General features: G+C 39.3%; 1 protein-coding gene across 1 annotated transcript; it reads right to left on the reverse strand.

Annotated features, from left to right (window-relative positions):
- Nucleotides 1-4,676: 4,676 nt before the first annotated feature.
- On the reverse strand, nucleotides 4,677-21,975 carry tango6 (transport and golgi organization 6 homolog (Drosophila)). The gene is made up of 18 exons (XM_077516342.1): nucleotides 21,802-21,975; nucleotides 20,561-21,207; nucleotides 20,295-20,411; nucleotides 19,811-19,958; nucleotides 19,614-19,720; nucleotides 19,263-19,425; nucleotides 18,541-18,608; nucleotides 17,921-18,033; nucleotides 17,134-17,310; nucleotides 13,616-13,742; nucleotides 12,453-12,659; nucleotides 11,600-11,743; nucleotides 10,926-11,417; nucleotides 10,372-10,429; nucleotides 10,091-10,249; nucleotides 8,004-8,155; nucleotides 7,730-7,843; nucleotides 4,677-5,057 (listed from the first exon to the last, which is right to left on the reverse strand). The coding sequence occupies exons 1-18, from the start codon at nucleotides 21,851-21,853 to the stop codon at nucleotides 4,881-4,883; spliced, it is 3,222 nt and encodes a 1,073-aa protein (XP_077372468.1). The 5' UTR covers nucleotides 21,854-21,975; the 3' UTR covers nucleotides 4,677-4,880.
- Nucleotides 21,976-22,073: the final 98 nt, after the last annotated feature.

Raw genomic sequence — 22,073 nt, forward strand, 5'->3', positions numbered from 1 at the left:
AGATCTTCTACAATGGCCGCAGAAGATGATGGTTGGTCCCACCACATAATATTTTCAACTTAAATCAAAGTTATGAGGCTAACAATTAGCCAAAACAAGCTAGTTAGCCACACAGGTGAAATTACAATGGAAATATATATTTGTTGGACAAAATTGTTATTAATTCATTTTTTTTTCTCTTTCTTGGGTCAGCCACATGACGTCCAAATATAACTATGACATACCAGGTGCTAAAAGGGTCACTTTTTTATATATTTGTGGTGCTTGAGCCCAAAATGGGCTCTGCTTTTGAAGTGTGATAACTAAGTCAATTATGAATCAATTTTTACTTTCAACTACTCAAAAATGTTCAGTGGCATCAAACCTATCCACACATGTATAGTTTTTTCTTCTTTCTTTTTCTTGTTTTTGATGCCCACTGTGGACAATAAAAGCAGAATTGTGCTCTATAAACAAAACCAACTATGCTGTATATATATGTATATTAAAAAAATAAATAAATAAATATATATATATATATATATATATATATATATATATATACATATAATTGGAATATTTCACATGACATCATTAATTACAGCCTTGAAAAAAAATCTATACATCATGACAGCTGAATTTCTTATGCACGTCTGTTTTTTTTGTTTAGTTTTTTTGACAATGGTTTACAGTATATAAAAATTATTATTTATAATGGGAGTCAATGTGACCAAAGAAATATGATATAAATCTCCCTTTCCCATTTGCAATAATTTAGAAATTACGGCATGGTGCTATTTTGAACCGCGACACGTTATGACAATCTGCTAAAAGTTTTAGCTTCCTAGTTTTTTTTTTTCTTTAAAATACCTTTTCTTTGTAACACATCAAAAACATTCTTATGCACGTCTGTTTGTTTGTTTGTTTGTTTTTTTTAAACTATGTTGTACAGTATATAAAAATGATGATTTATAATGGCAGTCAATATGACCAAATGGCCTTTTATAAAGAAATATGATATAAATCACCCTCTCTCATTTGCAATAATTTAGAAATTATCACATGATGCTATTTTGAACCTCTAATTGTTATAACAATTTGCTGAAATTTTTTGCTTCCTATAGTGTTTTTTTTAGTACCTTTTACACATCAAAAACATAAAGAAATGCCAAAATGGGACAGATACCACCCTATGTATTTTAAAATAAAAGTTCCAAAATCTTTATTTCTTTAGGTGGCACCACATGATGATAGTGTACATAAAACTGGCATCATGGGACAAACGTATCCATCAATGAACCTTATGCAAATGTTGCTACATTTTTGTTTTATTTTCCCAGCACACATTACTGGCATGCAAACACTTTCAATAGAAGCATGTCTATAGAAGAGAGTAGCACCCTAACAAGTGTACTCACACACCCGCGCAGGAAAAAAAAACCTGATTTCTCTACCTCACGTTGGCCACTCAAACATGAACACACTCAGCTCTTTGTCCTGCGTTTTCTAACGCAACTTTAACGTCGCTTCCTTGAGCTTTTAAAAACTTTTCCATTCAGTCTCAGTCCCTCAGAACATGTTTGCTCATGGATGAATACTCTCATTCATTCTCCTTCACAGCGAACCCTCACAATTGAATTCACCTAATTATTGCTTTAAGAATCCTCTTTAAATACTAAACTTAAAAAAAAAAAAAGAGGAATTTATCTTTTCTCCTCTCCTAGTGGGGATCCATTTACATGACAAGGACGCACTGTTGTCTCCTCATAGTTGGAAATTGAATGACTTCCTTACCTTCCTGATCCAGTGGACCCAGCGTCTTTGTCTCTGTCCTCCTGGTCCGTGCGTCCAGCTGGGACGTCCTCTCCTTCTCGTCGCACAGCGCTCTCCTTGTTCGCTCCCCCTCCTTCCACCAGCTCACACTACATCTTTATTCCGGCGTACTCGCTTCATTCGCAGGATCCCAAGAATACACCCGGCAGCCTAAACCGCCGCGAGACCACTTCTGTGAGAGCCCCCCACAGACCACCTCCTCCTCCTACAACACCCTCCCCCCCTCCTTCAATCTCCCCGATGAAGCCCTTGAAGATAGGGTATGATCAGTCTTGCTAGTTCTCCATCCTGCCGGGCGCACTGGGAGGTCAAAGAGGTCAAGAAGGTTGAAGGTTGCCCATGCTTCTGCTCCAGCTCTCTCGCTGTCCCGTGTCGCAGCGTCAGCTCCACTTGCAACCTCCGGTGCGCAGAAGAGACTCCATCCTATCACCCACCGCCACCGTCCAGTCCTCACCCCTCTCTCCCCTCCCTCCCGAACCTCTACACCGAAACGATACCTTGCCTTCCTCACCGCAATGCAGCCAGCGGAAACCGACAAGCACCTCTCGCCTTCCCTCAAAGCATCTTTTATGGCCTTATTTATTCTTCCCTCCCCCTGCTCGGAGGCTAAGCTGCAGGTTCCATGAGACAGACCGCCTGCACGTTTCAGTGCGATCGATATGAGGCTGTCACTTAAAGACACCTCATTAAAATCCCGTAATAAAGGGTGTGTGTACATTTATGTTATAGAGCGATGAGGCAGTAAGAGCTTATTTTATTGCAAGTACTTAATATTCATACCCTCCACGGTTGACCTTTTGCTTGATTGGGGAGCACATGATGTGAGAGACTTGCTCCAGAATATAACAAGAGTTCGATTAGCTTTGGGACAATTAACCAGGGAACTAAATTAGGCTTTTGTAACCAGCATGGTCGTCAATCTGGTGGTTATAAAAGTAGGGAGACCGGGGCTAGTTGTATCACTTTTTATACTTGATGCTACGATACTATGATACTTGATACTATGATATATTTCTTGGAATCAATACATCATATATAAACAAAATGTATACCAGATGAAAGACCAAAGTCTTGGGTATATTTTTCGTATTCATGTCATTTTCGTACGTTGTGTCGGTGCAGAATTATAAGCCATCAAATAGAGGGAGTGAACATGTGACATGTTACCCGACCAATGGGTAAGTTGTCACACTATATGGGGTAAGATGTCATGTTGGATTTTGCAACTAATATAACAAGGACAAAATTATCCTTGTTCTCCTGTTTTGTTTTGTTAGTTTGCATTTATAGCCAGAGAAATTGTTTAACATTGATTTTGACAATTTACTATAGTCATTGAGCAAACTTTAACATAAAATATTAAATAAATTGAAGTCCTTAGGAACTACTGGCATGTCATCCTCAAATGTCTGTTTTGCTTCCCTTATACTGGAAATTTGAGATTAAATTTAATTTTTTTTTAAATTAAAGCATTTTAGTTAAGGGATGGATGGTTCATTATGAAACTTAAACCAGTCTTGGCACGTAGGCATACTGTAGTTCCAACAATTGGAAAATCCATTTTTATCAATAAAACAAAACCTATCAAACTAAATTCCTCATTCTTTAGAATCATCATCTGAAGAACAATTCTGGCATACGTAAACAAAGTTGCCAGAGGTGCATTTTTCATTTGCCCATTCTTTGTATATGTGTCAACTAACCCCAAAATGACCGAGACAAGTTACTCCAAACCACCATGTTGCCTAACATTAGGACAAAATCACCACCAGAAATGAAGACAAGCCCTGATCTGTAAATTGAGAAGTGGTTTGTTTGTTTAAATCCTGTATTTAAAAAGTGCCTTTTCCAGAGTGACTGGGCCTTTAAATTAATTACCTGTCTGTTTGCCCTTTGTTCATAGTCTTTAGTTAAGTCTCGTTATTTCCCTGTATTTGTTTGTACTTGTTTTGGACTTTATATGTTTTTTTGGGTAACTCGTACCTTGTTTGGCTTTTTATTTTTATTTAATTAAACCATTTATTTTATTCTTTTTTTAGTATACCTGCCTCTCCTGCCTGCTTCCCTGTGTTTGGGTCCTCAAACCCAAGCTCTATCCTGACAATTTTTGGCTTTGATTTTCTTTATACAAAGGAAAAAGTCTGCACACCCATGCTTGAAATCAATATCGATCCTCTTGAGTAATCATCCTTTCATGACAAATTTAGGTAATAGGCTATGGTACATCAACATTTTGTTCATTAATGCTACTTGCACATTTATGAAGCTTACATTGTGCAGTAGGGTTGGAAGCATAAAATGAAAAAAAAAAAATGTTCACAATGTTGAAAAAATGAAATAATTTAAAACTAGCATACCCCCGACATATTTGTAAAATTTCAGGTTTGTCAACATTGGCTACTAGCGTTAGAAAAGTACAACACTCTCAAGAAATAATGAGCCAAAAAACACATTAGAAAAAAAACAACATCTATTAGCTTGCTTTGTGCTACTGCGCTAATTAGAATTGTCTTTAGAAGTATTGTCATATATTTATACTGAATTGGAAGGTGGGGATTGCTGCTCTAAATAAACACACCCAAGTGAGTTTTGGGGTTTGAACGGGGGTCGGACCCATTAGGCATTCCTTCTTTTGTCCATCATCATTCCTCTCATCCACCCAGCTTGGCGTATGAAGCATGACCTCCCCTCTTCCCCCTCCGAGGGCAAACATGACAGACTTCAGTCTGGTTTCCATGGATATTCCCCTTAATACGGAGTCAAGGTATTACAGTGGAATGGGGCGCTTTTACAAATGCAGCCTCTTTCAGTGTGGTGGCAGATTTAGGCCTCCCCCAAGAATGAAACTGAACCAACAGTTTAATCAAAGTTGTGTTTATTCTGGGGTTCTATATTGTTCTGTGGAGACTTCAAAGGGGAATGAGTCACTTGGTTTGGTGCAAGTGCCACTTTCAAAAATACATAATATGTATAAACATCAATCCACTAGTTTTTAAAACGTGATGTGACACATGATTCTGTAGGGTCTTGGCCATAATTATGTCATCCAGAATCCAAAAACCAAAGTTTTACGGCAGGACAACGATCTTCTTCTCCAGCTTTTGTTTGGGGAAGATGAAGCGTCGCATAACGTCATCGAGCTCCTCCAGAGCCAGCTGGGCGTGAAGCACGGCGACCTCATCCGAGTCAGATCGAACCACCCACTTTAGAGCGCGGTACAGGTCCAAAAGAACATCACCGAGGACCTGATGGACACACACAAGCGATAGAAGTTAGCGCTGAAGCCAGCTACGCACAATGAGATAATCCTCACGTGACCCTTCACCCTCCATGAGAGCGTCACCACCTGGCTAACCCTTGTGATGTGTTTTGCCTGTGTCTGTTCTCATGTCATTAAAACGCGTCCAGCTGGTGCACTGCAGCAGCTGTTCAGTAATGACAGAGCCACACCTGAACCACTCACATTTCTTGTTTTGGTAGGGAGGTCAAGGGTTGGGGGCTGCACCGCAATAAGGTTTAATGACAAGTGATTGACTAATAAAATAATAGTAATTATATCAACAGTGAGAAGTGGCCTAATTGTTAAAGGTGGAGGGAGTGTCCCTTCCTGTGCTTGGTGAGAAGCTGACATTATAGTTGAACATTCCCAGTAGACACAGTGGGGACACAGTGGCTAGATTAAAGGATTCGTCACCGTGACAGGTTCTCACTCTCCAAAACACCACCCTTATTATTGGCATCACAATTACGCAGGTTTCAAAAGAACCTCTACAAAACACGTGAGCTTTTGCCATGGTAAGAAGAACCGTAAAAATTCTTATGCTGAAATATACCATTGAAATTTCAGTTGCAATAGGAATAAAAAAAGAGAGAAAGCGAGAGAGAGAAAAAAAACAAGTGTTGCAACGATCAACCCTTGACCTCAACTATATTGAGAACTGTGGAGCATCTTTAAAAGGAAGCTTAAGAGGGTTGCTGGCAGCATCCTTCCAAAAAGAAACTCTGGGAGCCAATTCTTACATCCACACAGGCATAAACTATCCATGGACACAACATCTCAATGAATGAGTTTGTAAGTGATATCAAAAAAGGGTTCCTTCATTGGCAAATATGTTTTTTGGGTTAAGAGCATTTGTTTTACAGTATGAAAGATTTTTTTAACACTATTTTCATTACAAATGTTGCATCATTGGTGCTTTTCATTAAAACAAAGCAAAACTTTCAAACCCATAGGTTTGCTTAATTGTCTGTATTCTCAATGTGCTTACAAAATATTAACATTAATATATATATTAATATCATATTATTAGTGTGGGACAGGTAGCTTTTCCCTGACAAATACTTTGTAAACATCCTTCATTTCAAGCCAATCACAAGGTCATTTCAACATTAAGAAACAAAAATCATCATGAGTATCCATTTGTACAGTCTTGAAATTGATATTATGGATTTTGAATGGAATGCACATTTCAGGGCCTTTTCACACTGCTCTTAGCAACAGCGTTGTCAATGAACACATTCAGTGTATATGTGCTGTAGGGTTATAATAGTTTTGTACTTTTCATTTTTATTTTATTTTGACATTTTTTTTATTCCATTTTTAGAGCAGGTTTGTTAGTTTGTCTTAGCTTTCTTTTTGGAACATGCTTCAATTTAGTTTACCATTTTTTATGGACTATATGTAGTACCGATCAAAAAATACAGCAAAGAAGAAGAGCAAAAATAAACAGATTAGAATAGAATAGGTACATTTATTTGGAGACCGATAACAATAAAGCTTATCGACCTAAATATATGTCGGCCTCAATATCCCCATCCTTACTGCGGGTGCATTCGGAAATACCTCTGAGCGCCCAGTGCTCCAATCCAACAAGTGTGTTGTTTAAAAGTGCCATTCGGTTATTCAGATTGCCCCAAAAAGGAAGTGACAAAGCCCAGTGCGTCAGGCAGTACAAAGAAAGGTCACAGTACAAGCATTACTTCTTCTTTGTCTTGAAGAATCAGACAAAGTATAAGGTTTTTATTTACTATTTACAGCAGCAAAAGAAGCTATAATCGCACAGGATTCTACTTTTAGCCACAATGCGATGGGCGATCCTAATTAAAGGGATACATGACTCATTTAGCTATTTTCATGAGTAAAATCAGATTATTTTTTAATAATCAATGTGATTATTTTATTATTTTTCATGTTAATACCTTTAAAAACTGTTTGCCACTTGCTGTCGACTGAAGATGACTTCACGCTTGTTCAGGAAACCGGTAAAAACCAACCAATTCTAGACCAAATAACGTTTTACTGCTGAAATATTGGCCACGGTGACGAGTTAATCTGAGATTTTTTGGAATTATATTCTGAGCAATTTTACTCTAACTTACTTTAACACGCACAATTCACACTAATGTTCATCATGTTGTTGTTTTCTTTGCTGTTGTTGCTATTTCACTCACCCTCTTTAAACACGTTTAAAGAAAAAACGTTTGAGACCGAGATCAAGATGTCAACAAAAAGAGATGACCAGCACATCTCTTAGTGTGGTTTGAAAAAGTTACTGAAGTGAACGTTTTTGACACGGCTCCCAATTCATTTCAATGGGACTGTTTTTATAAGGCTTTTTGGGCATTGCGCCACTATGGTGACATATAGGCACATTTTTTTGGGACCTCATTTGCAGGGTTATGTTAACTGGTGCATGCAAAATTATAGTCCCCTCCAAAAAAATGTCAGAATAAAGGGAAATAAAAAGTATGAGCAATTGTAATGTGCGCTGCTTGCTTCACATGTAGTACCACTCGTGGTCCCGCTTGCTCTGTAGCAGTCCCACAATAACCCATAGTAAGTTGAAAGTCAACATTTTCCTTGTAGGAATGCAGTAAATGGAATGCATTACATAAATGGTTGTGTGTTTGTTTGTACCTGGGTGGTTTTGTCACTGAGGCCTCGGAGCAGCAGGGTGATAACATGGACAGCAGCTCTCCTCACCTCTGCTTCCTTCTCTGTCTTTATCAGGGCAGTGAGACAGGAGCTCAGCTGAACAACAAACAAGTCACATATATCACTGCCCACGATGGAAGCAAGCATATAAAAAGTTTGTATCCTATTACAGTCGAAGCATATGCAATCATGTTTTATGATGTCCATCTGACTAAAGAAAGGTACGGTACTGTCTCTGCTATTTGTCTCTGCTTACCTCTTGACCAAGTGGACCGAGTGCATAGTCCAGTCTCTGGCACAGTTCTGCCAGGTTCGAGAGACTGCTGGCACGGACGCTTTGGTCAGAGTCTCTGGTTCCTCTCAAGAACTCTGACACCAGTGGACGACCCAGGTGTGGTGCCAAGTCTCCTGCGGGAGGAGAAGGGAAGAAAATGAGAAGGTGGTCATCTTTAATACTGCACGGTGCACAAACAGCAGGTTGCGTTCCCTGCAAACTGATGATCTGTGATGTCATACATTCGCCCCCGGCCTTCCTCTTATTCCTCTTACCAAGCAGTATATCTCTCAATAATTCTTAAGTTTATATTCTGAGATACTATCCAGGACCTTCCTCCATACGCTGTCAATTACAACCAACATCAAACAACTACGCAGTGCCTTTAAAAAGTAATTACAGGTCAAGGGTGGTGAGGAATACAGCACTCTATCAACTAAAGACAGATTTCAGACTGTATTGCGTGCACTAGCTATAAATCTCACCCCTCTTTAACAAGCTGTGATTGTTGCTGTACTGGCAGTCTTACAAAAAAAGAAAGAAAAAAAGAGAGCAATGTCGACTTGCTACAGAGAGCTGCCGAATGGCTTTGTGTGATCTGTTGCGTCCAATCTATGTTACAATTAAATTGGCCCCCTCAGAAACATAAACAGCTCTTTGATCTGATTACCCTCGACCACATATAGAATCCAAACAGACACACAAAGCTCAGCTATTATCTAATCCACATCTCAGGAGATTGGACACGTAATGTTTATAAAGTGTGCTGAACAAACTCACTGTTCCAGCCAACCTCAAGACATAAAAAAAAAGTCAAAGACTCTCAGGGAAACAGCAATGGCAATCTGGCAGATAAAACATTGTGTCACTTCCAGCCGGTTGTGAATTTCAACATGACAACGTCGTGGGTTTTGTGGTCAATATCATCTACCTACCATGCAACAAAATTAATAAGATCCACTTCTGCAACAAAATATATTTGAAACATTATTTTATAATTCTGCATTGAAAAAAAATGGATCTAGATAATGTCAATTTACCAGGACTATTGATGTTTCATAATAATAAATCATCCACATCCTTATTCGGGTCACAGTTAAACTGGAGCCTATACGTGTATATCAGTTGACTTCGGGGCGAGAGGTTTGGTACACCTGAGACTGGTCGCCAGTCAAATCCACAAGCACAGTGATAACATAGCATTAGCTGTTAGCAACAGGATGTCCACAAAAGCAGGCCGGTGCTGAGATTCAAACCTTGAACCTCTCACCTGTGAAGTAGACATGCTAACCATCACCTGCCATTAACTCAAACTTTTCTTCAACAGCTGTTTATTTACTGTAATCATATTGTTAAAGTTGGATTGTGTATATACAGTATTTTCAGCTTTGAATTGCAGGCTCTCTTGTTATGCTTTTATATTCATGTAGTGTTATGGATAAAGGCTTATTTACGGTATTTCAAATATTTTGGGTATTAACTCATTCAAACCCAAAAATGTATAAATACAAATACTTTGTGCTCCCTACCAAAAACATATTTATATGTTTTTTTTTATGTTTTTTCTATGCTAGAGTACACAGAAGGCTTTGATGCAGCTTCTGACCTGAAGAGGTCGCTTAAAGCAATGGTAGTTATGACAAAAAAGGCCACCAGGTGGCAGCAGAGTATGAGATCAACCAGGACCATGCTAAAACAAGCTCTTTTCCCCAGTGTTTTCAACAGGTTTGTGAATAATGATGAAACTTAGCTATATTCTAATGCTAGTTGCTGCAAAATGGAAACAGATACAAATGTGCTTTTTTTTAACTTATAAAAGAATAGACTAATCTTTCTTTTGGTAGTTTCCGTGTTTTTATAGCAATAGAACACAATATTCTGTGGACCTTACAAAATCAGTCAAAATCCAGTTGATTCAGTGAAAATAGCCGGGAGTGAATGAGTTAATCGAAAAATATGTTTGTCCATTTGATATTGAATTTCAGAAATTCCTGACAATACATTACTGAATATATAACTGACTGTGCAGCATTGATTCAGAAAATGGATAATGATGTAAGGATGCTCACCCATAGCTCTGCTTGCCCTCATTAGGACTTCACCCATTTTGAGACGAAATTCCAAGGAGTGTTCCTTGTTGGATGTAGAGAGTGAGGAACCATGTTGAAAGTCTTTTAGGAGTCTTTCCAGAATTCTCTCAGGATAGATATCCGCCAAAGAAGCAAGTCCTACATATCGATTGCATCATGTCTTTCAAGCAGGAATTTAACATAACTTTGCATGCATGTAGTTCACAAACATACAAAAACCATTACATTTAAGGCAAGGTGGTTTGATTATATTACCGTACCTTGAATGGCTGACAGGTAGACAAAGGAGTCCTCATGTTCCAGGTTTTCAAGAAATAGCTGGGGGGGAAAAATAAATTGCTTTATTAATCACCACATACTGCACACTAGAAGATGATGTGCACAGTTATATTTTAAGATAGACATTCCAACTAAAGAGGATCAAAACTGGTAAAGAACAATCAGACTAGAAAAGGAATAATTCAAAATTCACCACCAGGTACAAAGGTAACCTAGGGTTATGATATGAAAAAAAAATAAAATATTTCACAGGAAAAATCAATATTGGGAGGTTCTGCTGTCCAGACAGGCATGCAGACATGTCGACTAAAGAGAATATTAAAGTAGGCGTTATTCCTTTTATTCCTAAGCCAACTAACAAGTCCCAAGGTATCACCAATGTTGCCCCTAGAGGAGCAGGCTCAAGTGTTCATTCAATCATTATACAGTACACTACATGCATACATCGAAATGTGCAAGAAGATCACCCTTTCTTAAAAATGGACATCCATTAATTGCACTGATGAAATGACAGAAAATCAAGATTACAACTTACAATTAAGACTTTCTCCTGGGCTTGTACGATTTCTTGGTTTCTGGATTGTACCATTTGGGTCAAGGTCCTCAGGGCAAATGCTCGGGTTGGAACATCAGGGTGACATGCCTCGAGCAGCCAATCAGAAAATGCCTTAGATGAACTTGAAGTTTCACCTGCCACAGAGTCCCCAGAGGACTTTGTGTGTTTGATATTGTTTTTTTTAAGATTGTTGTTGGCAGACAGAAGTGATGGAGGACTAGTCTGTGATTTCTTTGCTTCAGTCTTGTTTCTTTTCCTTGAAGGCAGCTTGTTCTTGGGTGATATGTCACTGTCTTTGGAGCCTGGGAAAGCGCTGGTAGTGAGGTTATCTGGTCTGTAGGCGCCATGGGTAGCAATAACTGCTCTTAAATTTGAGGCCAGCTCCTGGATAAACACCTCTGGGTGTTGCTGAGAAAGAGTCTCTAGCGGCTGGAGCAGTTTTGACATAGAGGAGTAGATGTCAGCAGTGAGCTGTGGATATCATAGAATATTGAAGAGGTTAAATAAGGTCACAGCTTACACAAGTAAAGGAAAAAAAAATCACCTGCACAAGTGAATGATTTCGTATATTTAGCTTCTTTTTTTTTTTTTTTTCGTTGTACTGACTACAGTATGTGTAATAATGGTAGACAGTAGCTCTCAGAATGGAGTACCTGAGGTCCAGAAAGCAGAGTTGCCACCAGGCCCATCCCCATACTCAGTGTTTGGCTTTCAATTGGGTTTTCAGTAATAACACCATTTTCCTGATCCAGAATGATGCATGCCCTCTGAAGCAGTGAGTCTACAAAGTCCACCACCTGGACAGAAGACAACATACAGAATTAAATCACATATTGTCTTTAGAAAAAATAAACTTCTAAGTGCAGCATTGTGGAAAACACAACAGCAATCACTACTTTAATATAGCTAAGTGCCAAATGATTGTGGGAAAATTATGACGAGAACGGTATCTGAGAACCTTCAACCATTACAATATCCAGAGATCAGTGTACAAGAAATCAGTTTATTCAGCGATGCAATGCCAATGTATGAGTCATTTCTTAATCTGTCAGGCATTTCAAGACAAATATATTTATTTACTGTACTTATCAAATACATTATCTTTATAACATATAATATCCCGTCGCTTAAAACTGAACATAGCAACTATTTTTCCAACAGCATGACTCAACATGGCCTGCTCCATTATCTAAGTCCTAGACCTAGCCAAGAAAGGAAAAAAAAACACATTTATTTTCTTCCCTAAACTAAGGGCTCTGTGTATATGTACCCGATTTTAAGACAACATATCTTGAATAAAAAATGTGAAAATGTCTCTTGGACACAACCCACACATCAAGATCATAGTATAATCACAAACAGCAAATAATGGATCGTTCTTTGGAATGAAAATTGGGCATACCCATAAAACTTAACATCTGTTACTGTGACAATGTGGCAGAAGGACTTGTCATTTATTGTTAAACATTTCCGATGCATCTGTTCGAGTGCACCTTCTGCACAAACCTGTATGTTTTTTCTCAGTATGACAGTATGCTGAAGGGATTCCACCATTATGGCCAACAGCTGAAGCAAAGCCAACGTGTGGCCTTGTCTTGCAACACGAGCCTGTTGCTGCTGCTCCACCTCCAAGAGTGTCATGGAAGATATGTCCAATTGCTGCCCATCTTTCTCCTCTTCTTCCGCCGCTACTGCCGTCCAGCTAGTTAGCTCCTGCAAAAACATTTTGAAAATTCAGTATTTATTGATCACAAACGATTTGAAGTTCAACATTCTGTATTCATCTGTAGTGTCTAGTGATAGAACGATATACAAACATCACGATACGATATTATGACGATATGAAGGTCACGATGTGAAAATTATCACGACATTGTGGGGAGGTTGGCGATACAAAAAAAGGTCACAATATTGTAAAACAAATATCTCATACTAAAAAAACAAATAGTGTTTTTTGTACATTACACCAATGCATATAAACAACCTGCTATCTCTAATAACACTTAATATTGAGGCACTTACTTGCCAATGCAAGTTCCTCCATATACTGACTGTTCACAGGCATATTACGTGCACGTGCATCTGACCATTAGCGTGGATTTTAAACATAGAAGGGCCAAAACATGCCTTGTGAAAATTAAACTGCATTAAAAAACTAGCCACTAGAGGGTGCTAGAACTGCAGAAATGGAAATCAACCTGACTTTTTAAACATGTTCTGACACTGATTGACTCTAAAACTGTGTTTATTTCATATAAAATGGGTCTATGATGTCACCTACTGCTAGTTGTGCATCAGTAATTCATTTAGTATTTCACTTCAGGATGCTCACTGTGCAAATCAGTGTGCAGTTAATGATAAGGGTGAAAATATGCTTTAGCCTCTTTTGAAACATTACTTCCACTAGTATGCTAACATTTACCCCGTGATTCATTCTGCATCATTGACCTAAAGGTATTAGCAGCAAAAAAAAACAAAAAAAGCTCTTATGGTTGTGTGGCTTGTTAATTTACAGAATCGGGACACCTCATTTCTTGTGTGATACATTATAGTTATCAATGACTTCACCAATATGATTGGATATGCAGTCAGAGTTTTACTGAGATGAACAAATCATGACTAAAAGATGATTACAAATAAATCAATCAATCAAAAATCTGGATGCTCACCTGCAGCAGGTCAAGGAAGAAATTTCCAGGCACATCACTGTCTTTGAGTTCAGCCAACAGGTGCGTCAGGCATTCTAGCCTCCACTGCGCCCCTGACAGTTTCTCATACAGAGCATCATCCTCATCACTGGATGACACAATACAGGAGTTAAATGCAGAAAATGACAAACCATGGTTTAGATCAGGGGTGTCAAACATACCGTATCAGGCCCGCAAATGGGTTTAATCCGGCCCGCGAGATAATTTTGTTAAGTTATATAAAAAAAAAAAAAAAAAAAAAAAAAAAAAAAATTACAAATTTGTAATTTCCGACTAATTAATCAGCCAGCCACAATCAAAACATATAACTTTGTAATTTCACAAGCAGTCCTCAGATGACCAATGCAACTTGTCCAGGGAATCGTCGTCCGGGATGTCATTATTTTACACACAACTTTAACTACAGTTTGTTTAATTATTAGGGCCCGAGCAGCGACCGCTGCGAGGTCCCTATTGTTTTTGTAAAAATTCTTCTTCTTCTTCTTCTTCTTTATTCTCCGCAAACGATCGCGATTTTGGGTACCTAAACATTCACGAAAACTCACCGAACTTTGCACACTCCTCAGGCCCGGCGAAAAATTTGATATTATTAAGTCGACTCGATAGCGCCCCCTAGCGTAGAAAAATAAAAACCAAGCCCGGCACGTTTGAGCTAGAGCAACAAAAATTGGCAGGCACGTGTAGCACCCCGAGACGCACAAAAAAGTCTATTGGGACCATGTAGCTAAAATGTACAGGAAGTGAGCTATGAATTTTTTAATGTCCAATTTTGGCCTATTTTGGCACATTCACTGTGGTCATGCTTTTTCCCCCTTTGCAAACATTTTTCATCCAATTGACTTCAAACTTGGCATTTATCATCTCAAGACCTGAGAGAACAACTGGGCAAAACATCTTGCCTTTTTGAAATACTATATGACGGGGGCGGGGCATCAAATATTGCCTTTAAAATTTCATTTGTCCAGAAAGAGCAAATGCTTAATAACTCCCATGTTCAACCTCCAAAAAATCTCAAACTTCTCAGGCAACGTAATAGTCACGGCCTGAAAACATCTATATGATAAAATTCAGTTATACATATAGCACCACCTAGTGGTAACAATAAATGTCATACTTTACGTTTTTAGCTACTGCGCTGAGCTCGTTGAAGGGATCCATTTGAAAATTGGTCAGAAAAGCCTTAAGATGTTGATCATGCCCCACACCGAATATTGTAACTTTTCGCCAAAGGGCGTGGCCGCTACGGTGCCGCAAAGTCTGAAGATTTTTCGTGACAATAAAAGCTGCATGAACTTGACCGAGATGATCCTATCTTCTCAAAATTTCACACATTTGATGAGAGTCCAGCCCTAAAGACATCTACACTTATATTTCATCTAACTGATAGCGCCACCTAGTGGCAATTTTTTTTCTTACGAATTTTCTTCTACGTTTTTCTCCAAACACGTTAACTGGACCTACCTCATATTTGCTCAGATGAGGGTTTCGGCCTTCATGATGTCACAACACTAAGTTTGTGAGTTTTCGCAAATTGCTGTGGGTGTGGCTAAGCGCTGTTCGCCAAGAAAACAACGCCAGTTTTGAGGGTCTAAACATGCACAGAAACTCATGAAACTTGGCACACACATCTGGCCTGGTAAAATGAGCAATATTTTATTGTTGATTGTGCTATTTTTACAAAAATGACTCAATAGCGCCCCCGAGAAGTTTTTAACGAAGCAGCCCCGGTTGTACGTTTAAGCAAGAACGACGAATATTTTTAGGTGTATGAGGGAGCCCAAGACCTACAAAAAAGTCTCTTGGACCCATATGCTAAGATGAACAGGAAGTTAGCTACGAATTTTTGAATGTCCCATTTTTGACTATTTTTGCACATTCACAGGGGGCAGACTTTTGCCCACTTCTCCTACACGTTTCATCTGACTGAGTTAAGACTTGACCTGGACCATGTCAAGACCTGAGCCAACGACAGGGGGAAAAATCTTGACCTTTCGAAATACTATATGATGAAGGCGGGGCATCAAAATTTGTGTTTCGCACTGAAAAAGGATATGCTTAATAACTCCCCGGTACATGCTCCAAAAAATCCCAAACTTGACATGTATGTTTATCGTCAAGGCCTGAAGCTATCTCTATGACAACATTCAGTTATATATGCAGCGCCACCTAGCCCTTGAGGCATAAAAAAAGAATACCCCACATACGGTATTTTGTACAAAAAATGTAAACTCATTCTAAGTGTGATAACTAAGTCATTTATGAATATTCTTTTAGTTTCCACCACTCAAAATGTTCACTGGCATCAGACTTATCCAAACATATATATATATTTATTTATTTTTGATAGCCTCTGTGGACATTAAAAGCAATATCGTGAATGAAGGATATGCTTAATAACTCCACGGTACATGCTCCAAAAAAAATCCCACACTTGACATGTATGCTTATAATCAAGGCCTGAAGGTATCTCGATGACAACATTCAGTTATAAATACAGCGCCACCTAGCCCTTGAGGCTTATATAAAAAAAAAAAAAAACACATACGGTATTTTGTACAAAAAATGTAAACTCATTCTAAGCGTGATGACTAAGTCATTTATGAATATTCTTTTAGTTTCCACCACTCAAATTGTTCACTGGCTTCACACCGATCCAAACGTATGTACGTTTCCATTTTGTTTTATTCATTTTTGATTGCCCCTTTGGACAATAAAAGTAACATTGTGCAATGAGTACAACGAGCGATGATGTATATATACACTTTTACAAAAAATACCAATCAGGGCAACTCATTGCCTAAAAATAAAAAAGGACGCAGATTTTTGCAGGTCTTAACAATCCCCAAAACCCGTTGAGCTTGATACACACTGGCAAAAAAAATATTCTACATGTAAACGTTTATTATGCCATTTTCAAAGAAATTTTGCTTCCAATATGCCAGTACCCCAACGTGCAAGGACTCCAACGTGGCCCGGGCTGCGAGGGCCCTTTATAGCTGCTCGCAGCTCTAGTTATTATTATTTTTTTGTAATCATACACCAACATAAATGTGTTAAATACGACACAAATTCAATTACTGGTAACACAAATAGATATGACAAGGATAAACGTCCTTATAACATCATTAACTGCGCCATGCAGTGCATTCTGGGAACAATATATATGCAAAACAGGTCGATTTCACACGTCCAGAATGTATACCGGCAAAGTGTTGCTGTGTTCTATTTGCATTTGTGTTATTTTTCTGAAAAATATGATTACAATTGAGCTCCGTAATTTAGGTCTGGTCTACGAAAATCTGCGTATAAATGACAGCAATTGTTTTTAAGTTATATACCGTTATTTTTCCGATGCGGCCCACTTGATAATATATTTTCCTCCATGCGGCCCCTAAGCTAGCGTGAGTTTGACACCCCTGGTTTAGATTCTAGTAGTAGATATCTTTGGCAAAGACCACTCCTTCAACTGAATCCATCACCTGCAGCCTTCTCTGCAGCTAAGTTGGACTCCACCATTGCTGCCAGGGGTGAAATGGAAGCCTGCTGATACATCATTCTTCTGATCCTGTAAATCTGACAGCTGCCTGAGTTGTGACAGGACTGCAGAAGTCTCAGCATGGCTCAGATACCACAGCAAAATATCCTGACAAGGGGCTCTGAGAAAGAGAAAGAACACATACAATTGTCAAATGGGCCATAAAAACAACACACCATGTGACATTACTCTCTTCTCTTATTGGTCAGGAGCAAGAAAGCATACAGGAAGATTTGGTTAAGAAACATGAGGAGCGAAACTGGCCTTTGTTGATAACGTTAATATTTAACAGTACATACTAAATCCATTTAAAGTGTTGCGCCTCTGCAACTTGTCTCTGTCCTGTTTGCGTGAGGTGATGGGGAAACGTTCAAGCAGGCATGCCAAGATGCTTTTTAAAATGCAAGACTTTACGTTCATAATGTCTGCACTGATTAGAAAAACAAAACAAAAACACTATGTTGTGCCCTAAAGTTGGTGTTCAGAGAGTTTGGTGCCTTGTTTCAGGTCCTATCAACAGTGGTCAAGATATTGACTAGCACCTCTCCGACAACTGGCTTGCAATTGCTTTTATAAGCAGATGGATTTGAACCATGACACTCAAGTTCCACAGTTAAGTATTTACGGATGAGCTATCCCATTGTCCCCAAAATATGGAGAAACAGGTATGCTTGGGAGATACCATGCATAAACAGTCGTGACAGACAATCTCAATAAAACAACAAACGTACCGTAGGTTGGAGACGTTTTGCTTGGTGAAACAGAAGAGTGTGAAGACAACTGGAAGAACTTCTTCTAATGCTCTGAGAAGTGGAGCTGAAGGGCTGTTGCCCACAACCCAGATCTGACCACAAGAAAACCAGTGAAACACACTGTGAGATGCATGACATTTGAGTTTGTAATAACCCCACAAACTCACACATACAGTACTCAATATGAGTGCAATGGAAAGATTAGTTTGTAGGGGGTCCTCGGTTTACGACAGTCTTCTTTTTAATATTCTATATTTAGCACCTAAAAGTCTTTTTCACACAAATATTTACTGTAATATCTGCACTACTGTGTTAACATAGCTTAGTGATAGAGACTCGACTTTGTCCACCAGTGCAAGTCTGATGCAAGGGAAGATCTGAATCCGCGTTGGGGCAGCTAAACTAAGTTTTGGTATTTTTGCAGACCCATGCAAGCAGGTGCAGCATGGTGCTTCAAAAAAATAAATAAATAAATAAATACATAAAATAAATAAATAAAATTACATTAAAAATACAAATTCAAAGTTTGTCAGCATCATTGGAATCAAAACTCCATCATAAACTGAGAACAACCTATTCTTTTACCACTTTTATCTCACCTTTTGAATGTCTTCCACACATTGTGTCATCTCCCATTCCTCCACAGCAACTTGGCAGTGAACGTCATCTGGGAAACACATAAAGCACTTTCCTTTATTGGCATGTTTCCGATTGAAACAACTCAATTATATTTTAGTACAGAAAGTTTGTTTGCAAATGTTGGTATACTGTCATGTTTATTCATTGTTTACCATAAACGGAGGTACTGGTTTATCGTCTTTATGAAAGTTCCATATAGAAAAAAATAAGCCAAGTTGGCACTTTGGAGTCTTCATTTCATCAACCAGGCATGTACTGTTTTTGGAATGTGGGAAGACGTCAGTGTATCTACAGAAAACAAACCCAGGGAAAACATGCAAACTCCGCATAGGAGGGTCTGGGCAGAGATTTGAACCCAGAACCTATCAACTGTGAGGCAGATTTGCTAACATAATGATGTTGCATCACATCAGAGTACCATAGTGCCAATACTGTCAAAATAGCTTAGATATTTAAAAGCTATATGCTTAATTTATTTGTTTTACATCATGACTTCTTGAGACTAACTGTATGACAATTTTATCTCAATCGGTGGTATCAGGATAAAAAAAAACAAAAAACAAAAAAAAACAACATTGTAGAAATACATGTTATCACAGATTATGTCATAACTGACTACAAAGGACAACAGAGAAAATAAAATCAATTGCATACTGTCATAATGTGCACAACTGTTACTAACCAGCAGCAGTGATGCAGCGGTAGAGAGGAGACAACAGAGGAACCAGCAAATAGGGCTGAGCAAAACTGGTCTTCTCTTGCACCAAGTAGAGAGCTGCCCTGGTGGCCACACACTGAAACTGTTGGGCTGTCAGTTTGTCTTTGAGGTGCAGGAGCTCAAGGATCTACACCAACATAAACCAATTAAATTCATGCAGTTACATGAGATAATTAAAAAAAAATAGGACAATAAACACCAAATCCAATAACACAAAAAGGATGGAAACAGTTACTGATAAACCGTGCTTCATGATAGTTCTATATGAAACATTCTTTCAGTCCCCTTGTTATAGCTTTGTGTCTGTAAACTGACCTGAGAACAGACTTGTTTATAGTAGGAGTCTGCTGATGTAGACTGCTGGGGGCATGCTGTCAGAATCTTGGCTATACTGTCACACTTTTTCCAATCTGACTCACCCCCTAGAGGACATGGGCGGTATCACAGTTTAGAAGTTAAACAGGACATTTCTGTTTGGCGTTTTCAGGGTTCGTCATCTGCCAATGGCCCACCTGTTCCTCCTTCCAGGATGGCTCTGACTACAGCGTGGACCCCATTAGGCTGCATCAGACGCTCAGATAGCAACTGACCACAAAGGCGCCTCAGCCAGCCAGGACTTGTCCTGCTTCTGGAACCACTGGAATTTCCTACTGGACCAGACTTATGGGAGAGACATAAGACAGTATACATTCAGCATCTTTCCCGTGACTGCATTTGTGTCTCATCATTTCATATTTGCATTTTTCTTCCCTTTTATCTTTCTATTTATTTCACCTATCCATCCATGTTCTAATCTAGAACACATTCTCATCAGGTTCACGGGTGAGATGGGGCCGATCCCAGGTGACTGTGGGCAAGAGGCGAACTTGCCAAGTACACCCTGGGCAGATTAACCAATAACCACCAACCTCAAAACTGTGAGGTGGGTGTGCTAATCACTTTCCACCATGCAGCCTCCATTTTGTTTCACAGAATTTCATCAAGACACAGACATACCTGTTTGGCTCCACCTTGTAAAATAAGAAGCTCTTTGATAACCACTGGCTGGTAGACTTTTGCCAAAAGACTTTGGAGAGCCTCCCGACTGTTTTTACGTTCCTCTTCTCTGAGCTCCTATAGAGGAAAACAAATATGGAGTGAAAGAATATATATTCAAAAAGGCTGCCTTGGCTAATGATGCCGTTTTGTTGGCCACATCAGAGAGGAATTAACTGAATTCAATCAACAGAGAGCACAAATAAAACAATATGAGGATGGACTACCTGAACATCCTTTGTCTTGGACTTGTGCGGCTGATAGCCAAGCTGACAGAGTGCCGCCATCACATCTCCCAGATGCCGCGTGAACACCAGTGTGGCAAGAGATGAAAGTTCAGCTAAGCGCAACAGGATAGTTGTCGTCGTCAGAAGCTGGTGTGGTGCTCCGACGCCAGTTTGACCACAAACCATTTTTTCCACCATTGTGCCAAATGCAGACCTGTGACCCAGTGGTACACCAACTCCTGGAGCCAAGAACGGGCAGAGCCCAAAAGACACAACAAACTGAAGGGCTGTCCCAACTGTTTTCTGTTGCGTGAAACTGAGGACGTCTGGCGGTAAGGTGGGAGCCATCTCAGGGGTGCGTAGTTTGGCAGAGGGAGCTGGCGTCTGCTTGAAAAGTTCAAGTTCAGCAGAAAGTTGGCGTGCTAAGCTGAGCAGCAGAAGGAGACACTCCTGGACAAAGCCCCACATCACATCCTCTGTATCATTTAAGAACCAACTTGCGCCAGCTATCACGTCCTCCCTCAGTCTCTTTGCCTCCTGTAGACTGCTGTCATTGTGCAGCCGCTCCAGGAAAACATCTCGATTCGCCTTCAGTGCTAGTAGAAGTGCCTCCTCCTTTGAGGTATGTGCATTACGCCCAGACGCCTCTGTAGACAAAACGTTAGTATCATTATTACATTATACATACGTTATATGTACCTTGCTCTGCCGTAACTAAAAGAATTAAAGTCAACAAATAACCACAGATCATACTTCATTATACAATTAAATAAAAGAAAAAAAGTGGATATTTTTGCCGTGGCCGGCAACTCTCCTGCTAACGCTATTTTGCCGTGAATTTAGGCTGGCAATGCCGATAGCAGCCTTCCTTCGGTAGCATAATACAATGAAAACTTCGTGGAAAGACGCAGACGGAGGTGAAACGATGCAGGAACCAAGACCAGTCCGGTGACTGACCAATCAGAGCCGTTCACGGCAAAATAGCACGAGCAGGGGATTTGTTGGTCACGGCAAAAATATCCACTGCTTTTTCTCAGTCCACTTCTTACTTGGGCTACAAAATGACACTAGTACAGTAAAGTTTGAAAAATACAACTATTTCCAAAACGTTACAGTTTACTTTACATTGGGGGGGAAGAAACATGTTTTCTATCATAATTTGGAGGTATTTTCAGAGAGCATTGTCACATTGGGACTATTTAATTACGCGTTGATTTCAAAATCGCGATGAATTCACTTACCTGCAAGAGGTTTCGTGAGCACATTCAACGCCGAGATTATTGCCGCAATCATCTTATTATCAAAGTACCAAATACATATCTTGTGAACGAGATCTTATACGTCTTCTTTAATCGTTAGCAAACTTGCTAAAAACATGTTAAATGGCGCTGACATTTTACGTCACGACGCATAGGAAGCTGGTAACAAGGTTGCATTCAGGAACTGTAAGAAGAAAAACACCTTCGTAGAAGCCAGCAAGGATTGTTTCTTTTTTTTTTATTGCATTGCCTGA

This window comes from Festucalex cinctus, chromosome 3 (assembly GCF_051991245.1).
Source record: "Festucalex cinctus isolate MCC-2025b chromosome 3, RoL_Fcin_1.0, whole genome shotgun sequence".
NCBI classification, from domain to species: domain Eukaryota; kingdom Metazoa; phylum Chordata; class Actinopteri; order Syngnathiformes; family Syngnathidae; genus Festucalex; species Festucalex cinctus.

What these genes read in the sequence shown, in the direction of transcription:
- tango6 (XM_077516342.1), bottom strand. Translation starts at nt 21,853, where the DNA reads ATGATTGCGGCAATAATCTCGGCGTTGAATGTGCTCACGAAACCTCTT. An exon ending in GCTCACGAAACCTCTTGCAG is followed by an intron (nt 21,208 to 21,801) that starts GTAAGTGAATTC and finishes TTTTGTCTACAG; the next exon opens with AGGCGTCTGGGCGTAATGCA. An exon ending in CATCCTGGAAGGAGGAACAG is followed by an intron (nt 19,721 to 19,810) that starts GTGGGCCATTGG and finishes CATGTCCTCTAG; the next exon opens with GGGGTGAGTCAGATTGGAAA.